This window comes from Lagenorhynchus albirostris, chromosome 17 (assembly GCF_949774975.1).
Source record: "Lagenorhynchus albirostris chromosome 17, mLagAlb1.1, whole genome shotgun sequence".
In the NCBI taxonomy this organism is placed as follows: Eukaryota; Metazoa; Chordata; class Mammalia; order Artiodactyla; family Delphinidae; genus Lagenorhynchus; species Lagenorhynchus albirostris.
The window spans coordinates 894,536-914,684 of record NC_083111.1 but is presented as its reverse complement, the minus strand read 5'-3'; the positions used below and the strand labels follow the sequence as shown (position 1 = coordinate 914,684).

At 50.2% G+C, this 20,149-nt stretch overlaps 2 protein-coding genes across 18 annotated transcripts in view; one reads left to right on the top strand and one right to left on the bottom strand.

The window, feature by feature from the left end:
• Positions 1-20,149, bottom strand: part of LOC132508132 (uncharacterized) — an 87,363-nt gene that overhangs the window by 57,525 nt on the left and 9,689 nt on the right. For 2 of the 17 annotated variants that reach the window (XR_009536437.1, XM_060128047.1), the window contains exon 1: positions 5,510-5,620. The exons of 14 other annotated variants lie outside the window; for them this stretch is intronic. Coding sequence is in view for 1 of the 3 variants with exons in the window: in XM_060128047.1 (XP_059984030.1) it covers positions 5,510-5,521 (12 nt within the window). In the remaining 2 variants the exon portion in view is untranslated. Of the gene's footprint in view, positions 1-5,509; positions 5,621-20,149 lie in introns of those variants that run through there. One more of the 17 variants, XR_009536446.1, reaches the window with a different exon arrangement.
• On the top strand, positions 5,788-15,787 carry CLXN (calaxin). Its single transcript, XM_060128051.1, has 6 exons — positions 5,788-5,936; positions 9,906-10,064; positions 10,792-10,896; positions 11,564-11,715; positions 11,983-12,087; positions 15,260-15,787. The coding sequence occupies exons 1-6, from the start codon at positions 5,879-5,881 to the stop codon at positions 15,317-15,319; spliced, it is 639 nt and encodes a 212-aa protein (XP_059984034.1). The 5' UTR covers positions 5,788-5,878; the 3' UTR covers positions 15,320-15,787.

Here is a 20,149-nt window from a genome sequence, read left to right as displayed (position 1 = left end):
TGAAGATCTTCCACTCACTCAGTGTCCACACAAGGTGCCCCTGACCAGGACGCTCTAAGCAGTGTCTGTCCTCCAAGGATTTACCGCGGAGCCCCAGGCTCCGGAAATGTGTACCCCACCCCCTGTCCAGCTGCTCGAAGGGGACCACGCAGAGATCAGTGGTGTGGCCAGGCCGGGGCAGCCCCTCTCACTTCTGCCCGCGTCCCGCTAGCCAGGACCCGGTGATATGGTCCTGTCTTGATGCGAAGGGCTGAGAAGGGTGGTCTCCCCACAGGACCAGGAGGAATATAAAGGGTGCGCTGCTAACCATCACCATGTACGTCTAACACGTCTAAGCTTATGGTGCTTGATCCACTGTGTTTCAAGAGAAAAGTGCTGAGTCTCTAAATAATAGAGATGCCAAAGAAAGTATATTCTCACACAAAAGGAAGTAATAAATGAAAAGACTGTTCTACTGAAAATAAAATGTGAAGCTGTGAAGCTCTGACCACAGTGAAAAAACAAAACAAAACAAGAACCCCTGAGTGAGGCCATAGAGACAGCACCAGACAATTAAGTCAGTCGTTTGTAGGCTTTAGTGAGGAAGTCAGTTCAAAATGACCGAAGTCAGTAGTGTAGTCAACCTTATAAAAACGGAGACTTAAAATGCTACAGAACTTTGACAATAATTCACAACGAGGGAGGGTGGGGACATGATGGTGGACCCTTCTGTGCTGCACTGATGCTTACTGCTCAGAGCACTGCAGAGAATGCCAACACTCTCAAGGTCCAGGATGAGCTGTGAGTCATCTGTTTTCCTCAGAGGCAGGCTCTCCAGCTTTGCCTGCGTTTTCTGTGATGCGCAGCTCAACTAACAGATGCTGCCACTCCCGGCAGGGGGAGGCGTGGACGAGCAGTAAAAACTCAGCAACCCACTGATGACAAACACGCTCAGGAAATCTGGAATAGATGACCGCTTCCTAATCTAATGTAGGACATCTGTGAGAAAGCTACAGCAAACAGCACGTGTGATGCGGAACAATGGGCACCTTCCCTCCAACACAGGAAGCAAAGCGAGGGTCCGCTCTCGCCACCGCCTTCAGCATCACGCTGGAAGGGGGCAAAAGCAGGGACCTCCCTTTGTTCCCTGTGTTGGAGGGAACGTGCCCAATGCTGATTTAAAAAGGCATACAGATTGGAAAAGAAGAAGTAAAGATGCCTTTATTTGTAGAGAACACGATCATCAATGTAGAAAATCTTAAATAATCTACAAAAAATCTAGTAGAAGAATATACGAGTGTAGCATGTTTCCAGCATACAAGATCCGTGTACACATATCAGTTATATTTTATGTACTATCAAAGAACAGTTGCAATATTAAACATTGCATTTATATTAGCATCAAAAATACTATAAATACATGTACACATGCTCCGATGTGTACACTTAAAACCTCACAACAATGCTGAGAGAAAGTAATGAAGACCTACATAAATGGAGAGACGTACCAAGCCCATGGATCAGAAAAAGCAATAGCTTAGTGAAGACGTCAATTCTACCCAAATTGCTATATAGATGTGATGCGACACCTCAGCAGGATTCTGTTTCTTTGGAAATTGACAAGCTGATTCTAAAAGTCATATGAAATGAAAAGAATGTTAATTAATCAAAACAATTTTGAAAAAGAACAACATTACAGAATTTACACCCCCTGATTTGAAGATTCACTATAAAGCTACAGAAATGAACACAGTGTGATACTGGCCAAAGAACAGCCACAGTGATCAATGGAACAGAATAGATAGTCCAAAACTAAGCCCACGAGATGTATTTGACAAAAATGCCAGAATAATTCAATGGAAAAGGAAGAGTCTTTTATAAAAATCAGGTGCCCATATGAAAAATAGGGAACATTAACCCTTACCTCAGACACATACGAAAATTAACTGAAGGAAACCAGCGGTCTAAATGTACGAGATAAAACCATAAACCACGTAAAAAATACAGGACAAAAATCTTTATGGTTTTGGATTAGGAAAATATTTTTAAGCAGCACACAAAAAGCATGAACTGTAAAATTAAATTGTGGTAGACTGAACTTCATCAAAACTCAAAACTTTCGCTTTCAAAGGCCACTAGTAAAAGAATAAAAGTCACAGACTTTATTCTGATAACGGTGTTCCATTCCTAATACGTAAAGAACACTTAACAACCTAATATCAAAAAGAAATTCAATTCAGTAGTCATTGGGAAATGAAAACCACAAGGAGTCTGCACTACACACCCACTAATGACCAGACTGAAGAAGGATGGCAATCCTGAGTGCTGGTAGGACCGCGTGCAAGGGAGCCCTGGGCAGATCCCAAGTCCCTGGAGGGTGATTCAGACAGCACAGTGGGCAGAGCCAGCCTCTGGGCCCGGGACCCAGCGGGCCACAGGAGGAAGCCCAGTGGGTTCGTCAGGACATCACGGGCAGCTCCGTGAGGCTTGGAGGGTCAGCTCCCTTACTCAACCTGCTGACTGATTGCTGCTGTCACAGTAATTACTTATCACAGGCCACTCCGTAGTTTCCAGCATCAGAAGCATATGTAAGACGTGAGGTCCCCAACCTCAGTAGACCTCGGGTGTCTGCCTTCCCCACCATTCACTTGCTTAAGGTTCCCAAAAATTACCTAGAGATGTGTTAAGAGCAGTGAGTGTTTGGTGTGTGTACTCGGAAAATGTCTTCTTCGCTCCCAGCCCTCTAAAGGCCCTGCTGTACATTCACAGGGGTCTCCAGGACGGGGGCTGCGGAGGAAGGGGCTCGGGGTTCCTCCCACTCAGGCGACTCCTCTCCCTGAGTGTGGACCACGGAGCCTGGGCTGTACTGGCAAATGCAGAAGGATGACAGACAGGTGCCAGACAAAGGGATTCAGAGATAAAAACAGACACAAATGCGAGGAGAGAGGGATCATGTACTTCACAGTCCAGTGGGGAGGAGAGATCAGAGAAGGAGAGTCATCACTCAGCGTGGCAAGTGCTGGAAGGGTAGTCCCGGGGCAAAGCAGGAGGACAGAGGCAGGAGGGATTCACTCACAAGAGGGGCCTCAGGGGATGGAGTGAAGGCCTGGCAGCAGTCCTGGAGGGAGACGCCCCGTGCTGTCAGGGGGCTGGGGGAGCAGCACAGGGGAGAGAAAGCGGTGAGAGACCAGAGGAGGGTCACCTGCCCGAAAGGTTGGCTCAAGTCCCCACAGAACTTCCCATTACTCGCCCTACAACATAAAACTGGTACAAATGAATAAAAATTATGTAGATAACTAACCTTTATATTTTCCTTTCATTAAAGTAATTTCATAATAGACTTGTAATATACTTGGAAATCAATTCTGTGATGTCATTTCCCACAGCTTCCAAACGCCTCCATCGTAAAAGGTCCACACTGAGGGAAACACTTTCATCAATTCGACGTCCAAGCTCTTTATTATGGCAAAATTCCAATTAATTGTGAGTCTAAGAGAAAACTGTTTGCACACAAAATTAAAGGAAGCAGTTATAACTTTCATAGTCACTTTAACGTACTTTTGTGTTCACGAAAGCACCCATCTCAAAGCTGCTTGAACTTTGGAAAGTTCTATGATCACTTCATGCACAGCACAAATTCAGCCCAGTTTTTGATTATTCTATTACTGATTGATTCGATATGAGGTAACTGTTCAGGCCTAATTGCCTCTCTTGGAAAAAGCCCTTGGGACGCAATGCTGCATCTCCTCCCCACAAGCAACCAAGTCTATGGACAGAAATTACCACCGGCTCTGAGATGCACTCAGCAGACTCTACCAGGCCCACAGCTCGTTCTGAGGTCTAAAAATATTAAGTTCAGAATGTCACAAGAATGTAGAGAACGCTCTGAGGTTTGCCAGTATGTGGACAAAAGCCGCCCCTAGTAAATGCCTGCTTTCCCTGAGAAAGGTTTGCAAGACCGTATGGTGAGGCCAGTTCCACAATGCTCTCAGAGACATGAGAGAGACGCTATGGTGAATTTGTAAAGTTTTGGCTAAAAGAATAACATAGAAGGAAGACCGGGGGGAGGGGGAGCTGGGAGTAGGACGCGTCACCAAGGTTTCTCGGCAGGTGCAGGGTCTCTGCTGCTAGAACAGATCTGACTCCTAATCAGCCTTCTGTGGCACTGCCCTTCCATTGGCTTTTCCACTCTAAGGGAACACAGATGGCGGGGCCCAGGCCTGAAGCTTAGGAAGGAAGAATGGATTTGCTCCCCAAAGGTGCTCGAGAAGCTTCCAGTGCATGAGGTCTGCCCAGACGCCTGAACTCGCCCAGAGAGGAGGTTGCTCCCCAGACACGCCGGCAGGGAGTCTGTTCAGCACACCTGGTAGGGACGGGAGCGGCTCCCCTTATTAGCCCCAGACAGCCACGCTTTGGGCTGCTTGCCTTTCTAACGAGCACCCCAACGATCTCTAAGGACTAAATATTTGCCACGACTCTGGCATCTGACAGATCACTAAGGTCTCGCAGCGCGTGTGTCAGAATACATCCATCCCCATTTGTCCCCTACAGTCCTATTAGAAACGCCGCACCTGCCGGACAGGGGCACGGACAGGAATACCGCTTAACCGTTAACGGTGGCAATCTCACATTCACTATCACGTCATATTAGTTAACAGTTCTCAGGGAATTTGCTTCAGGATCATACAGTGCCTGCCTGCCTTCCCCAAGCATCCTCGACCCTGGATTCAAGCAGCACCCCAGTCCTCCATTCAACAAACAAATGAAACAAGGAAAGAGAATCAGAGACCTCATGTGCAGTTGTTACATACCGTTGGCAGAAGTTTTCTGCTTTCAGTTTAACAATGACAGTACACACACTATAGAATAATTTGTATTCAAAAGCATTTTGCCTTCTGAAGCGAAACAAGTGACATGTGGGAGAATATTGTAGGTTTTTTGCTCCTGGCTGAGCTGACCCATGTTATCGCTGTCTTAATTCAAAGAGGGTGTTTCATCTGTGTTAAGAGCAGAAAGTCCTCTCATAGTAAAGACGTAAGGACTAGCCTTTGCAGTCAAAGAACCTGTCTTTCAAATAAGTAGAAGATCCATTTTACTGAGATATTTTCCAGAAAAGCAAGGTCAGGCTGTACCCCAGAGCTAGTGTCAGCTGTCAGCTCGTCTTTATTTGGGAGGTTGCCTCTTTAACAAGCTGAAAAGTTGCCAGGGGCTCTCCCCAGACTCCACGGACAGCCTCCAGCCCCACCTCAAGAATGAATGGGGGGGCGGGGAACTACTCCAAGCGCCTCTTGCTCTCTGCAGCATCACCAAAAACTTGAAGATATCCTGTGGCAGACTCCCTCCTGGCAAAAGGACTGGCAACCTGGGAGCGAGCCCCTCACCCTCCCGTGCCTGAAAAGCCGTCGTCTAGACCACACGTGCTCATTCCTGCAACCCCCGGGTTCCCAGACCTCGCTGAGGATCTGAAGCCTCCCTGGTGTCGCGCTCACCACCCAAGACATCCCCACAGAATTCAGCCCTGAGGACTCACGGTGCATCTCATGAAAGGGGTTGTGAACTCGAGCCAGCCACACCTGGAGGGTCACCCGCCGACGTCACAGTCGGAACGCGGTCGCAGCGCGCCTGGCCGGCCCTCCCAGGGAGACAGTGCCGGCCGGCCCGGGAGCCAATCAGCTGCCGCCCAGGCGTTGCCATGGCTCGTCGCCCGGTTAGGATCACGCCCACCCCAGCCCGGCAGCCAATCGGCGGCCGCCAAGCCGTTGCCATGGCCACGTCGCGTGTTAGGACCGCGCACGCGCACAGGGGAGACTCGCCGGCAGCCCCAGGCCCAGGCCTCGCGAGGGACCCGGCAGGCGCCCCACTGGACACGGGCCGCGACCCGGTTCCCTGAGCGGCCGGCATGAACCGCAAGAAGCTGCAGAAGCTAACGGACTCCTTAACTAAAAATTGCAAGCACTGTAAGTAAGAATCAGGTGCCGGGTGTGCAGAGGCTCCTGGGCCAGGTCCTGTCCTGCCCGGTGCTACTGTTCCGCCTGCAGAGCCCGAGCGCAGTCGGAGCCCTCTCCACGCCCGACCCTAAAGAGGAGTCTGGAAGGGAACACCAACATCAGCTCCTTGGGGCGGGCACTCCTGGCGCCCATGATCTTAAGGCGCATTTCCAGTACCCAGGTATCTAGTGCTGTACCCGCACACACGCACATACTTGCTTCTCAAACCTTCTCTTAACTTACCCTTACGCTATAGAAACGTGATTTATATACCCTGGAGACACATGTGGATTCAGCTTCAGACACAGGTGGAAAACAAGCACTAAAAACCACCGCACTCAAGAAAAGTAGCCCAACCAACAGCTCTTCTTAGAGCAAATCAACTGGCAAGGTCCAAGTTTTGGGAACTACCAAGAGACCTATAAGGGAAAATGGTTATCAGGGGTTGAACATCCTTAGGACAGACACGGTGAAGTGGCCCAGAAACTTGTATCTCAGAGCAAGGAAATGTGCCTGGAATCCAAGGAGCTCAACAAAGCTAAACACACAGTAAAGGATCTGTTCCCAACTCTAGACCCAACTTTCCAGCAAAGTGAAGGATTAGACTTGGCAGGTGGCAAGATGGACACCTATTGAAGACATCTGCTCCCATCTCACACATAGTCTGAAAAGTGGTCCTAGAATTTCACAGGTAACTTTAGAATTATATTCAGACTGAAAATCAGGACTGTGCTTGGGCAAGGAAGCTATGGATATGGCTTAGATGAGGGAGATATCTGACGAGCAATCTTAGAAGTTGAGTGCTTATTGCAATAATCCCATAGCCATAATCCCAAGACTACTCCCACTGTGCAAAGAAAGAACAAACATGTTTTCATGTAGTCCTAGAGATTATGGGATCTAGTGCCTTCTAATCATACTCAGTATCTTATATTATGAGTGGTAGGAAATCCTGTCAGGATGGTGCTGGAAATAAAAGTTACGTCTAAAAAAAGTCATCCTATAATTTAAGATATTATCATGGTTATTACAATCTGATGAGAGTTTTGTTCTGTTGTTTTTCTTAAAATACTTTCATTTGTGGGAAAAGGCCAGATCTTAAACATCTAGTAAACATTTTAAATAAACAGTGCAATAACTGCTATACACAACGAACACTGAATTTGATTTAGTTCCTGTTCAAGTGAGTTTGCAATGTATTGCAGATATTCTGTGAACATATTAAAAGATGTGAGGGCTTCCCTGGTGGCTCAGTGGTTAAGAATCTGCCTGCCAATGCAGGCAACACTGGTTCAAGCCCTCGTCCGGGAAGATCCCACATGCGGAGCAACTAAGCCCGTGCGCCACAACTACTGAGCCTGCGCTCTAGAGCCTGCGAGCCACAACTACTGAGCCCTCGCGCCGTGACTACTGAAGCCCGCGCACCTAGAGCCCGTGCTCCGCAACAAGAGAATCCACTGAAATGAGAAGCCCGTGCACTGCAATGAAGAGTAGCCCCTGCTCGCCGCAACTAGAGAAAGCCTGTGCGCAGCAACAAAGACCCAACGCAGCCAAAAATAAAATAAATTTATAAAAGGAAAAGATAAGTGAAAACACAGCAAGAAAACCAGTCAACTCTTTTGATTTTTGTCCTACATAAAAATTTTAAAGTGAACCTTAAGAACCTTGATGATTACCAGTTAAATTCTATAGAAATAGTGACTGATCATGGGCATTATAATAATTTTGAGTTTCTTTAAACAGAGGACCTTTCTTCTAAAGTCAGATTGCCTTTTAGTTGCCAGGTGATAATCCCACCAGGATGAAGTGGATAGATTTTGTAGAATCAAAGAAGAAAGTATCTTAAATGTTTGTCTAGTTAATCCACCATTCTGCAGATCTGATCTGCACAGCAGACTTACACCAATCCAAAAAGATGAAAATCCATTCTCGAATTTCCTTAATTTCATTTAGTATTCTTTTTTTCCCAATATTTATTTATTTATTTGGCTGCGCTGGGTCTTAGTTGCGGCACGTGGATCTTTTAGTTGCGGCATGATATAAGAAACATTTCAGCAAGAGAATTTTTCCTGTGGAAAAATTACCCCTCTTGGATCTTTTGGGGAATAAATTGAGCTAATACTCTTTCATTTTTATTTCAGCTGAGATGGGAAATGGCTAATCAACATCCCCTCAGCTAGCATTTCATATATGTGATCAGACTGCATCATTCTTCATGCAAGGTTTTCTTCCCCAACCATTAACATCACTTTTTATTTTTAGAGTTTTTTATTGTGGTTAAATAGACATGACATAAAATTTACCGTTTTAATTATTTTAAGGGCACGGCTCAGGGGCACTAAGTACATTCACATTGTGCAGCCGTCACCACCATCCATCTCCAGAACTTTCTCATCTTTCCAGCTGAAACTCTGTCCCCATTAAACTGCTGCTCCCCACTTCCCCCTCCCGCAGCCCCTGGCACCCACCGTCTACTTGTTGTCTCTATGAATCTCACCACTCTGGGTACATCATATAAGTGAAATCAAATAATATTTGTCCTTTTTCGTCTGGCTTGTTTCACTCAGCATGATGTAGTCAGGGGTCAGGCAAGTTGTAGCAGGAGTCACGATTTCCTCCCTTTTTAATGCTGACTCATGGTCCATTGTATGGATGGACCACATCTTATTCATCCACTCATCCACCCATGGACGCCTGGATTGCTCCCACCTTCTGGCTGTTGTGACGACTGCTGCTATGAATAATGGTGTACAAGTATCAGAGTCCCTGCTTTCAATCCTTTGGGGCAAATACCCAGAAGTGGAATCACTGGATTCTGTAGTATTTCTATGTGTAATTTTTTTTTGAAGTGACATACCATTCATACCGTTTTCTGTGGCAAGTAAAGGCTCTTTTTAAAATTATAACCATTACATTATTTCTACTATTTATCAATTTATTTACTAAATCATTTGTTTTCCAACGTTTTCAATGCTCGTCTTAAATTGTGGCACCCCAAACTGGAACTCGCCCTCAAGCCTCTCCTGGCCTGCAAGATGAGGTGGGATTTATCCATTTCTTTGGGCTGTCTTCCTTTACATGCACACAGCTTCCGTCCTTGCTTTTAAAAATACTCAACCTTAATTTTGTCTTGTTTTGAAATAAGATCTTCCCCATCTTCCACCTTTACCTCATATTGAAACTCACCTTTATGTTCTTAATGCCAGACACTAATCCTTCCACCTACACACCTCGGACAGCGATGGGGACACAATTAGCTCAGTGCTAACAGCACCACCCTCTCTGCAGTCGTGTGTGTGCAAGCATGCATGTGTGTGCACACGCTTTAGACACAAAAGTCCTTCCTCCGAAGTGCTGCTGCACGGCTGCCTGTTAATTTCCATCCCTCACAGCGAGAACCTTCCTGGGTGCTAGGATATGCTTAACTCCTTCCTTATTGGAAAATAGGTGACTCTGCTTTCCAAACTCTGGCTCACGGCTTCACGAAGGCTAACGTGAGATGAAAGTTGTTGCCTGTTTTGGGGGAGGCTGGTATCTATTTCCAGGGAAAAGTTAAACTGTAGATCTCACGAATGCCTATAATCAAAATGCTGGGGGAAAGTTACCATTTGTAACATCGCCATGGTTACTTAGAATCAGACCCCACAATCCGCATTCAGGTGACCTGGCTAATATTATCGTCCTTTTTCTAACTGTGACTGCACTTACATCTGTTTGGAGGGACGGCTGCTGCCCTTACTTCAGTGGGAACTTCTGGGTAGTGACCATCCTCTGGTAACTTGAGGGTCATGAATCTCAAAAGAGGACCATCTCCTGTTGACAGCTGCCCATTCATGATTCCAGTGTTGTTTGTCTACAAAACTCATTTGTGCAAAGTTTAAGTTGGACATTAAAGATTAAAAGGCGTTTTTGTTACATCTCAATTTCATTCTTTCACAGTTAATAAATTTGAAGTGAAATGCCTTATCAATCTTTTCTATAACTTGGTGGGTGATGTGACAGAGCGGCAGGGTTTGGACGTCGGGCTGGATCGGAACGCCTTTCGGAACATCCTGCACGTGACATTTGGGATGACGGACGACATGATCATGGACAGAGGTGAGCGGACGTCAGTGTCTAGACGGGCCAAATCCAGCCATAACTGGGAAAAATAGTTTGGAGTTTGGACAAACTCTGGGCGGGAAGCTTCACGTTCTGTGTTTCCAAATCCATTTGAACATAAAAGTTTAATTTTTACATTCATAGGGAAGCACGGTAGGGAAGAAGGTAGCAACCACTCTTTCTGTGGATTTAGGAAGAGGACAAAGTCAACTTGAATCACTAGGTTTCCTTTCTTTACATCAGAAAACCCGAGCTATTTATATTCCTACTTAGTAAATAGAACAATAAATAATCGTTTTAAAAGGACATTTAAACTTCCTTACATCATCAAGAGTATTCCAATAAAAGTTAAGATATAATCTTATCTATCATGTAATAGCAGTACTTTTCTTGGGTAACAAAATATAAAATTATATGTTTTATGTTAATATATCAACAAATTTAATGTACCTATATGTGTATATGTTCACTGTCGATTCATGTATTTAGCTATTCAGAATTTACTTGTTCCCACAAAGTATGAAGGGAAACGTGAACGCTTAAGTAAAAGAGTTTTCCGATGTTACGACATCTTAGTTTCCTCCTTTATCAAATGAGAACATGGGACCATATGGGCGTGAGGTTTCGCCTAAATTTCAGAAGTGCGTAGCCCTGTGCGGGTCCATCACCGAGAATAGAAACGCAGCACAAGTGTCACATTTTTTACTTCTCTCTTTTTTTTTAGTATTCCGAGGGTTTGACAAAGACAATGATGGTTGCATAACTGTATCAGAGTGGGTGTATGGATTATCCGTGTTTCTTCGAGGAACTCTGGAAGAGAAAATGAAATGTAAGACTTCGTGTTATCCTATTGGTTTGCACTTTACGATAAGTACCTCGAAAGAGTGAAAATCATCAATGTCTTCCAGCCCAGCCAGTGGGGTGGGTTTGTGTGTTGTTTGCTTGGTGTGAATTCCCATCAGCCTCTTTTACGGAGCAAATTCAGGTCAATAATAAGGGTTGAAAAAAATTAATAAAAAGGCAAATCAAGAAGTTCTGAGGCGGAATCCATGCCAAGCCAGACCGCACAGGCAGGTGGTGCACGTGCGGACCACGTACACATGCGTTTATGTATGAAGGTGGTAAGTGCTTTACATATTTTGTTACTCAAATTGTCATCATACAACATCGATTCAAGTTTCTGATTCTTAGTTAATTCCTAATTCATCCCAATGAACTCTGTTTAAGAGGCGCAGTTCAATCCGTTTTCCAAGGTTTTCACGGTGAGAATGTTAAGTCGTTGCTCCTTGGCCTGCTCTTTGAAGCTAAGTGTAGGAAACTTTCTAAGGATTGTTGAGTATGTTCAGTAAGCGGACATCAGGCATTTGTTAGGGGAATTGATTGCACTGAGGCCCGAGGCTTGATGTAAACACCACTGGAGCCCTGGGCCTTGAACACCATCAGAACCAAGGCCGCCTTCCTGGCTGCAGCACATTCGTGCCGGTTCTTTCTTGAAGATTGCTTTGACGTGTTTGACTTGAACGGCGACGGCTTCATCTCGAAGGAGGAGATGTTCCACATGCTGAAGGATAGCCTCCTGAAGCAGCCATCCGAGGAGGACCCCGACGAAGGAATCAAAGACCTGGTGGAAATAACCCTGAAGAAAATGGTACGACGGGTAATTTAGAGTTTTCTCTTGAAATCCACAGATGTGGGGTAGAAATAAGAACTCAAATTAGAGTAACTCTCAGTTTCCTGCCTGGTGAAAGACAGCACTCGGACTGTGCTCTTTTATCATAATATGACAGTTCCTTTCAATTTCAGTACTTAGCCTCATACTTTTCTGACGTCTTCTTTGTGAACGCTGGGCCATGAGAAGACAGTGTGTGTTTGTGATGTTTTCCATGTTAACTGCGGTGTGGCCGGTTGCCCCCAGGACCACGACCACGACGGGAAGCTGTCCTTCGCAGACTATGAACAGGCTGTGAGGGAGGAGACTCTTCTGCTGGAAGCATTTGGACCGTGTCTTCCTGACCCAAAGGTAACGGCACTACATTCACAGAACAGTGACCAAAATGTCACGTAGGGGGCTTCCCTGGTGGCGCAGTGGTTGAGAGTCCGCCTGCCGGTGCAGGGGACACGGGTTCGTGCCCCGGTCCGGGAGGATCCCACATGCCGCGGAGTGGCTGGGCTGTGAGCCATGGCCACTGAGCCTGTGCGTCCGGAGCCTGTGCTCCGCAACGGGAGAGGCCACAACAGTTAGAGGCCTGTGTAACCAAAAAAAATAAATAAGGAGCACGGAAACAGGCTGCAAGGAGATGGGGGTATGGCTGGAAGGACAAGGAAGTGTCCCCGGGTCTTTGCGGACACAGCGGTCAGCCGGGGAGAAGGGCCCAAGCAGAGAGAATGACATGCATGAGCGAGGGAAGCGGGGGATACAAAGGAACCTGTATTAGGTTCATGAGACTGATGATGAAGCGGGAAGACACAGAGGGCCAAGTCCATGGAGCTCGGAGCTGGATTTTGTCTTGAAGATCACGAGGATTTGTTGGAAGATTTTAGGCAGATGGAGGGATGTGATATATAAATATTACCCTATACCCACCCACCCCAGTCTCTAGTCCGTATCTCCAGCTGCCTTCTCAACATACGGAGTAAATGATCTCAATAAACTCTTGATTTTCTCCCAAACTTGCCCCTCCCCCAGTCTTCCCTAACTCAATAAATGACACCCCCCGCACTCAGGTGTTCAGTCAAAACCCTAGGAGTCATCCTTAACCTCTCTCTCGTAACACTTTTCGCTACTCTTTCAAAATAAACCCTTGAATATAATCTCTTCTCCCACGTCTGTTGGCCACCAGCCCCCATCAAGTCGCTGTCATCAGTCACCCAGCCCAGGTCATGCTTCCACTGCTGTCCCCCTACTGACTGCCCTCCACAATATCCAGGATATGTAAAAACACAAAGGCTCTCAGGCCCCTCTGGTGCTCGAGCCCCTCCCCGGCGGGCCCTGAAGTCTGCACGAGGCCCCTTTCTCTCTTTCCAGCCACGTCTCCTGCTGTGTCCTGTCCTCTCTTCCCCTGGAGCCCCCCCGGCCACCTGCCCTGCCTCCCTGGTGCCCTTGTGCTCGCCGTGACCTCTGTCCAGAATGTTCCCTCCAGACCTCGCCTCGTTCAGTCTCTGCTCAGATGCTGTTGATCATCTTAACTTCTCCTCCCCTCCATCCCCGACCCTGCTTCTTTCTCTTCACAGTTCTTATCGTCACACAGAATATATTTACTCACTTATTGTCTGTCTTGACATGTAGATGTAAGGTCCCTAAAGCAGGAACTTGGGAGGTTTTCACCATATTTCCTCACATGTAGTGTGTAGCACATGGTGGGTCCCTAGTAAATGTTGAGTGGAAGGATGGATGGACAGGTGGGTGGATGGACGGGTGGATGGGTGGATGGATGGACGGGTGGGTGGATGGACGGGTGGGTGGATGGACGGGTGGGTGGATGGATGGACGGGTGGATGGGTGGATGGATGGATGGGTGGGTGGATGGGTGGACGGGTGGACGGGTGGATGGATGGACGGGTGGATGGACGGGTGGGTGGATGGATGGATGGACGGGTGGATGGACGGGTGGGTGGATGGATGGACGGGTGGGTGGATGGATGGATGGATGGGTGGATGGATGGACGGGTGGATGGGTGGATGGGTGAACGGGTGGATGGATGGACAGGTGGATGGGTGGATGGGTGGATGGATGGATGGATGGACGGGTGGGTGGATGGACGGGTGGGTGGATGGATGGACGGGTGGGTGGATGGATGGATGGATGGGTGGATGGATGGATGGGTGGATGGGTGGATGGGTGGATGGGTGGATGGGTGGATGGGTGGATGGATAGACGGGTGGATGGATGGACGGGTGGGTGGATGGGTGGATGGATGGATGGGTGGATGGATGGATGGATGGGTGGATGGGTGGATGGACAGATGGATAGCTGGATGGAAGGGTGGGTGGATGGATGGATGGGTGGATGGGTGGACGGGTGGGTGGATGGGTGGATGGATGGACGGGTGGGTGGATGGACGGGTGGGTGGATGGATGGACGGGTGGGTGGATGGATGGATGGATGGGTGGATGGATGGATGGGTGGATGGGTGGATGGGTGGATGGATAGACGGGTGGATGGATGGACGGGTGGGTGGATGGGTGGATGGATGGATGGGTGGATGGATGGATGGATGGGTGGATGGGTGGATGGACAGATGGATAGCTGGATGGAAGGGTGGGTGGATGGATGGATGGGTGGATGGGTGGACGGGTGGGTGGATGGGTGGATGGATGGGTGGGTGGATGGGTGGATGGACAGGTGGATAGTTGGATGGAAGGTGGGTGGATGGATGGGTGGAGAGATCTCAGAAGTGCCTGAGGGAGAGTCCTGGATCTATGTCCTTCCATCTCCTCAGAAACTCCATCATTTACCTTCATCTTTACCCTACATCTTCAACCTCCTTCCTCACTACTAAAACCTTCCCATCAGAATTTAAACAGACCTAAACCTGTCACATGTGACAAACAAAAGGGAAGGAAGGGAGGGAGGGAGGGAAGCAAAGGAGAGAACTTCCCCTAGTTCCACACCTGCTTCTATTTCCTGTCCAAGGCTTGTTTTGTCACAGCCAAGCGTCTTGGAAGAATTGTCCATGTTTATGACCTACACGACCATCGCTTCTTCCCGTCCCCTCTTGCAACTGCTCTTGCCAAGGTCACCCCCACCTTGCTGAGAAAGCCCAGGCGGTAGGCCCTTGGGTTCTTGTCTCGCTCGACCTCGTCCCTCCCCCACCCCCTGCTCTCCATCCAGAGCCTCCCGAGCCAGGAGGCATCTCCCTTTCGTGCTGAGCCCCCTGGACCCCTGATGCGCTCACACTCCTGCAGCCCCCACTGCAGTGAGCTGAGCTCCCGGCTCCTGGCTGAGAGCCTAAGCTCATGGCAGGGGCTCCTGGGAGCCAGGCCATGTGGTCTCGCCCACCCTGTGGGCCCAGAACCAGCGCTGGGCTGGAGCAGAGTCCACGCCTGCGGGTGAACACGCAGCCCCTCCCAGGTCCCCGACCCCACTCCTCCTCGGTCACTGCCCGTCTCTTTGGATGTTAGGAGGCCTAAGGAACATTTTTTGTTTATTTTTTTGAAAGTCTGTACTAATTTGAACACTTTCATTTTGCAGAACCAGAAAGAATTTGAAGCCCAAGTATTCAAAGATCCAAACGAGTTCAACGAGGTGTGAATTCCTAAATGTCTTGTTGTCTCAAGTGAGTAGAAAAGGAGCCTCATCCGTGTTGTGTATTTTTCCTGCTTAGCTCGGAACGTGGTTGTGAATTGCGTGTTTGGTGAGAGGGGTCAGGGCTGACTAACGTGTATCATTCAACTTTGGCGTAAGACGCCACTAAGATAGACGAAGACAAGGGGTTCCTTATTAGCTGTGGTTGGGTTTGGCCAGACGAGTGAACACTGCGGAGACAAGGTATCACCTAGACTGTCTGTTGACACATAACTGTCATAAAATGTTTGTATGAATGAAATGAATAGAGAGACTATATCATCATGAGTTATTTTCCTCACGTCAGAAAGATGCTGGGCACGCGTTTAAAAATCACTGAAACTCTGTGTCTTCCTCCCACCCTCCCTGTCCCACGGAGACATATGTATACGTACAGCTGATTCACTCTGTTATAAAGCAGAAGCAAACACACCATTGTAAAGCAATTATACTCCAATAAAGATGTTAAAACAAAATCACTGAAACTACTGAGTTTCCTCTGGAGCAGGAAATGATCAAGGTGGCACCCAGAGCACAACGGTTCTGGCATTTAGCGTTGAAACGTCTTTCTGCTGGGCCCTGAGGGAGACTCAGAGACACGGAGCCTGTGTGCATACGATCTGTGTTACTGTTTGAGGCGTCTGAGGGCACAGCCCGCTGCCCAGAGCGGCCCTGGGTAAACACCAGGGATGCACAGTACCACGAGGCACCAGGAGGCAAACCCACCTGTGGGTGGGCAGAGGCAAGAGTGCTCTTCCCTGGACCTGAGGGGTGAGGCCCGGGTGCGGCTCTCAGCTTCCCTCTGGAGTCAGCCGGAGACCGCCCTTGCCGGCGGATGAGGAGCTCGCTCTCTGTCTGGCTCCGCTGTGTCTCCACCTGGACCCCATTCTTGGTCCCCATCCCCCGCCCTGCCCCTCAGTGCATTCCCCCCACACCTGGGACTCCCCTTGTGCGGCCCCTCGTCTGGGGTCACATCCCACTGCACCCACTGGCCAGGAAGCCCTGAAGACAGCCCTGCCTTCCCCCTGCCCCCCACTCTCCAGCAGGTGCCCCTGGGCGTCAGGTAGCAGCTTGAGAAAGAAGGGCTTGTGAGGCTCTTTCCCTGCCCTTCGCGTTTAGATATTGCCACATTTTTGCTGTTACAGATACTTCCCGAAATGAACTGTCCTTGTAGATAAATCTCTTCACGTGCATCGTCGCTTACTTACTTGGGGTAACTTTGTAGAAGTAGGAATGCTGGCTTTCAGGCCTGCATCATTTTGAGATTTCCAGCACATGTGACCTCACACCCTCCGGGAAGACCGGCTGGGCCAACGCGTGAGGACAGATCCCGTCCCTGTGCCGCACCGTCTTTTAACTTCTTTGCCAACGCGTGGGCCCTAACTGACCGTGATTTGAACTCATGATGCAAAGAACTAATGCTTTGCGTCTGTCCCTAAACATCGTGTTGTAGGTTGGGTACAAATTGACTTCCACGTGGATAACCCTGTTTTATTACTTGACTTTATTTAAAACTAAAAAAACCTTTAAAACAATTCTCCGTAACTGTGGTGGAACTGAAGAGGATGCCAGCACCTGAGGGAGAAGCCACAGCCTCCCCGGGCAGCTCAGAGCATGCCCTGCCTCCTGAACCCCTCTTCAAGATGTGCCCCAGTCGCCTCCCCCTGCACCTTGCTCGAGAGTCCCGGCCTCTCTTCATGCCACCACTGTGGTAACTCAGAGGAGTTTAGCACCAAGGAGTCACTCGACTCCGGGGCAGCTCATCCGAGTACCCGCGTCCCTCTGAGGACCCCTGTGTCCTCGAGCTCCGCGCTGGGCCCCGCTGCCGACCTCCGCCCAGGCTCAGCCCATCCTGCCCGCTCGGCACGGCGCCTGCCTCGGGCGGCAGGGTCGGGCTGCGGGAAGCGGTCGTAACCTGGAGAGTTGAACGCAGCCTTCCTCTCACTGGCTCCTCTGAGTGGGGCTTCCCTCCCCTCCCACCAGCCCCCCGCGCCGTGGGAGGCCCCTCTGGGGGGCTGCGTGGCCTCCACGCAGCACAGAGAGATTCTGTTTGGGAAACAATCCTTTTGTTTTTCAACTACAGGATTTGAAAGCTATCACTGAAAACTGGTAGTCCTGCATTCTTAACCTGCAAATATCTTTGGGAACAAGATTGCACTTGTGAGAAGTCAAGCCTGCAATTGCCTGCGAGTCCCACCTCGGGCTAAGCCGGGAAGGGGGGGTAACCCAGCCTAAGACTAAGTCAGCCCCTGGCCTCGCCCGGTCCGCAGTGTCGACGAGGGCTCCGCGCCCTGCGCCGCCCCTGCCGCCCCCACAGCACCAGGCATCCCTGCGACAGCCCCTCCCCCCGGCCCAGCACGAGTTATGTCACTGAATGAAAGGAGATTGTTCAAGGGAATTCCCACCGCATACGCTCGGAAACTGTGAAGACAGCCGCGTCTAGAGAAGGTTTCTCCAAGTGTATCTTGCCTGATGTGTTTTCTCACCGCCCCCAACCCTCCCAGTTGTCAAGGTTCACATGCAGCTGCCGTAAAAGATACACAACGGAATAGGCTTGTCCCCAGACTAGCGCTCGTTACGACGCACTGACTGTGCAATCGCCTGGCAATGCCCAGAAGGGCTGAAGTCCCATGTGTCCCCCACCTCAGGGGCCGCGCTCCATCCAGGTGGAGCACAGGACCTCCTGGAGCGTCGCCAGTCTCGGTCACCCCTGAAGGAGGAGCCGTCCCCAAACACACCTGAGAGCCAGCCAGGAGGTGCCCATTTCCCAGCAAGAGGAGGGGCGGCCGGGCTGGGGACGGGCTGGGGACTCCACATCGCATCCCCAAGGCATGCAGCGCTCAAGGTCCCTGCATCCCAAGTGTGGCTTCCTGTGCCCTGTGCCGCCCACTGAATCCGCCAGGAAAACGCTCCTCCCCCGAGACCCGCATCCCCTGTCTGTCTCCACTTCCTGCTGCCTGGCCGGACTCGGCACCCCTGCGGGAGAGGCTGTCCACCCAGAGGGCATTTGACAAAATTGGGTGGCGTCCAGGTCATCCTGCCCTGGACCTTGTGCACCCGTTTCCTGTCCCCACCCCCAAGTCTCGGTGTGGATGACGGCACAGTGGCTCAGAGCCCAGGGCGGCAAGCAGGGACGGAGCAGGCAGAAAGATGGGCACGTCCTGTCTCCAGTGGCAGCAGGGGCCGAGCCACCGCCTCCTAGTGGGAGCGGTCAGCCTGGAGCTCAGGCCCGTCCAGAGGCTAATGGAAACCATCTGGTCCTTAATAACCTTTAGAATACAACGGGGTCAGAAGAGGAATAACAGTCCCTGTGATCTCAGTGACACATCATACAAAACCCCAACGAGCACTTTTGCTTGAGGTGTCACGCTAAATGCTACGCGATCACCCCACGCTTCCCACTCAGTCCTGGGGGCAACCAAGGGCATGACCTCCCGTCTCATCCGAGATCCACTGTCCCTCCAATGGAGGGAGTCAGGGTTTAGGGAAATCAAGAAACTTCCTCCGCGCACCGAAGTGATACAGAGCCAGGCCACACTCAGCCCTTGCCTGGATCTAAGGGTAAACCTTCCCTCACGGTCGCGGAAGGGGACGTCCACTCTCCTTGCTGCTCAGGGTGACCGAGGACAGCTCCCTGCAGGGGCTTCCTGCTTCCCTTCCTGGCGGCCGGGCCGCCACGTGGTTTATGCGCGCAGAGGGGGCCGCTGGGCCTCTCCAGGGCTCTTCACGTCAGAAACACCTGGGAATGTTCTTTCTTTCGTTGAATTTCCAATTTGCATGTAAAGGCACCCGTTTCCGGAACAAAGAGCAGTCAGGACACTAGGCTGGGCCCCGCCCAGTCACGAGGGCAGCCACGCACAAGGCGGGGTGGGAGGAGAGGTGAGGCCACTGTGGGCTGCTGGGGGGGATGGCAGAAGTCCTCTGGGATGGGGGGGCTGGGCCCCTCACGGAGGCCAGGGCAGCGTAGAGAGGTTTCCATCCGGAGAAGCAGATGTCAGGAGCCGAGGCCACGGGACCCAGCAGCAAACGCAGACGTGGTGACGTGGCTCTCGCCAAGGGCCGGGAAGCAGCCCAAGGACCCCAGCTGTGGGGAAGGGCGGGTTTGCGCCAGGCCCCGCCTGTGGTCATGCTCTGACGGCCCGACATGGGCCACGTGGACTTGAACGTCTGACAGAAGCGCAGAGTGGTTTGTGGACGGTGGGGCCAGAGTGTGCACCGTGCATCCAGACTGAGAGGGGAAGCTGTGGTCCTATCAGGCCCGTGTGATTGGGGCTGTCCTGCAAAGCTGGGCCCACGGTCTCCCGACCCACAGGCTACAGATTACCCCACAGGTGCATCTCAGGCTACAGATTACCCCACAAGTGCATCTCAGGTAAAGCGGGAGCAGCGCCTACTCTCTCTGCCTCCATTTCACCTCACAGGGTCTTTGAGAATGAGTAAGGATCAGCCTACAGTGCCGTTCTGTAAACTGTAAAGTGTGATATGAATACGAGGTTAATAAAGGTATGTGGTGGACATGAGGGCCAGTGTTCTCACCAGGGGCTCATAGGTGATGAATAAATAAGAGCACAGGCAGGGCTTCCCTGGTGGCGCAGTGGTTAAGAATCCGCCTGCCAACGCAGGGGAGACGGGTTCTAGCCCTGGTCCGGGAAGATCCCACATGCCGCAGAGCAACTAAGCCTGTGCGCCACAACTACTGAGCCCGCGAGCCACAAGTACTGAGCCCGTCAGCCACAACTACTGAAGCCCGCGCGCCTAGAGCCCGTGTTCTGCAACAAGAGAAGCCACTGCAATGAG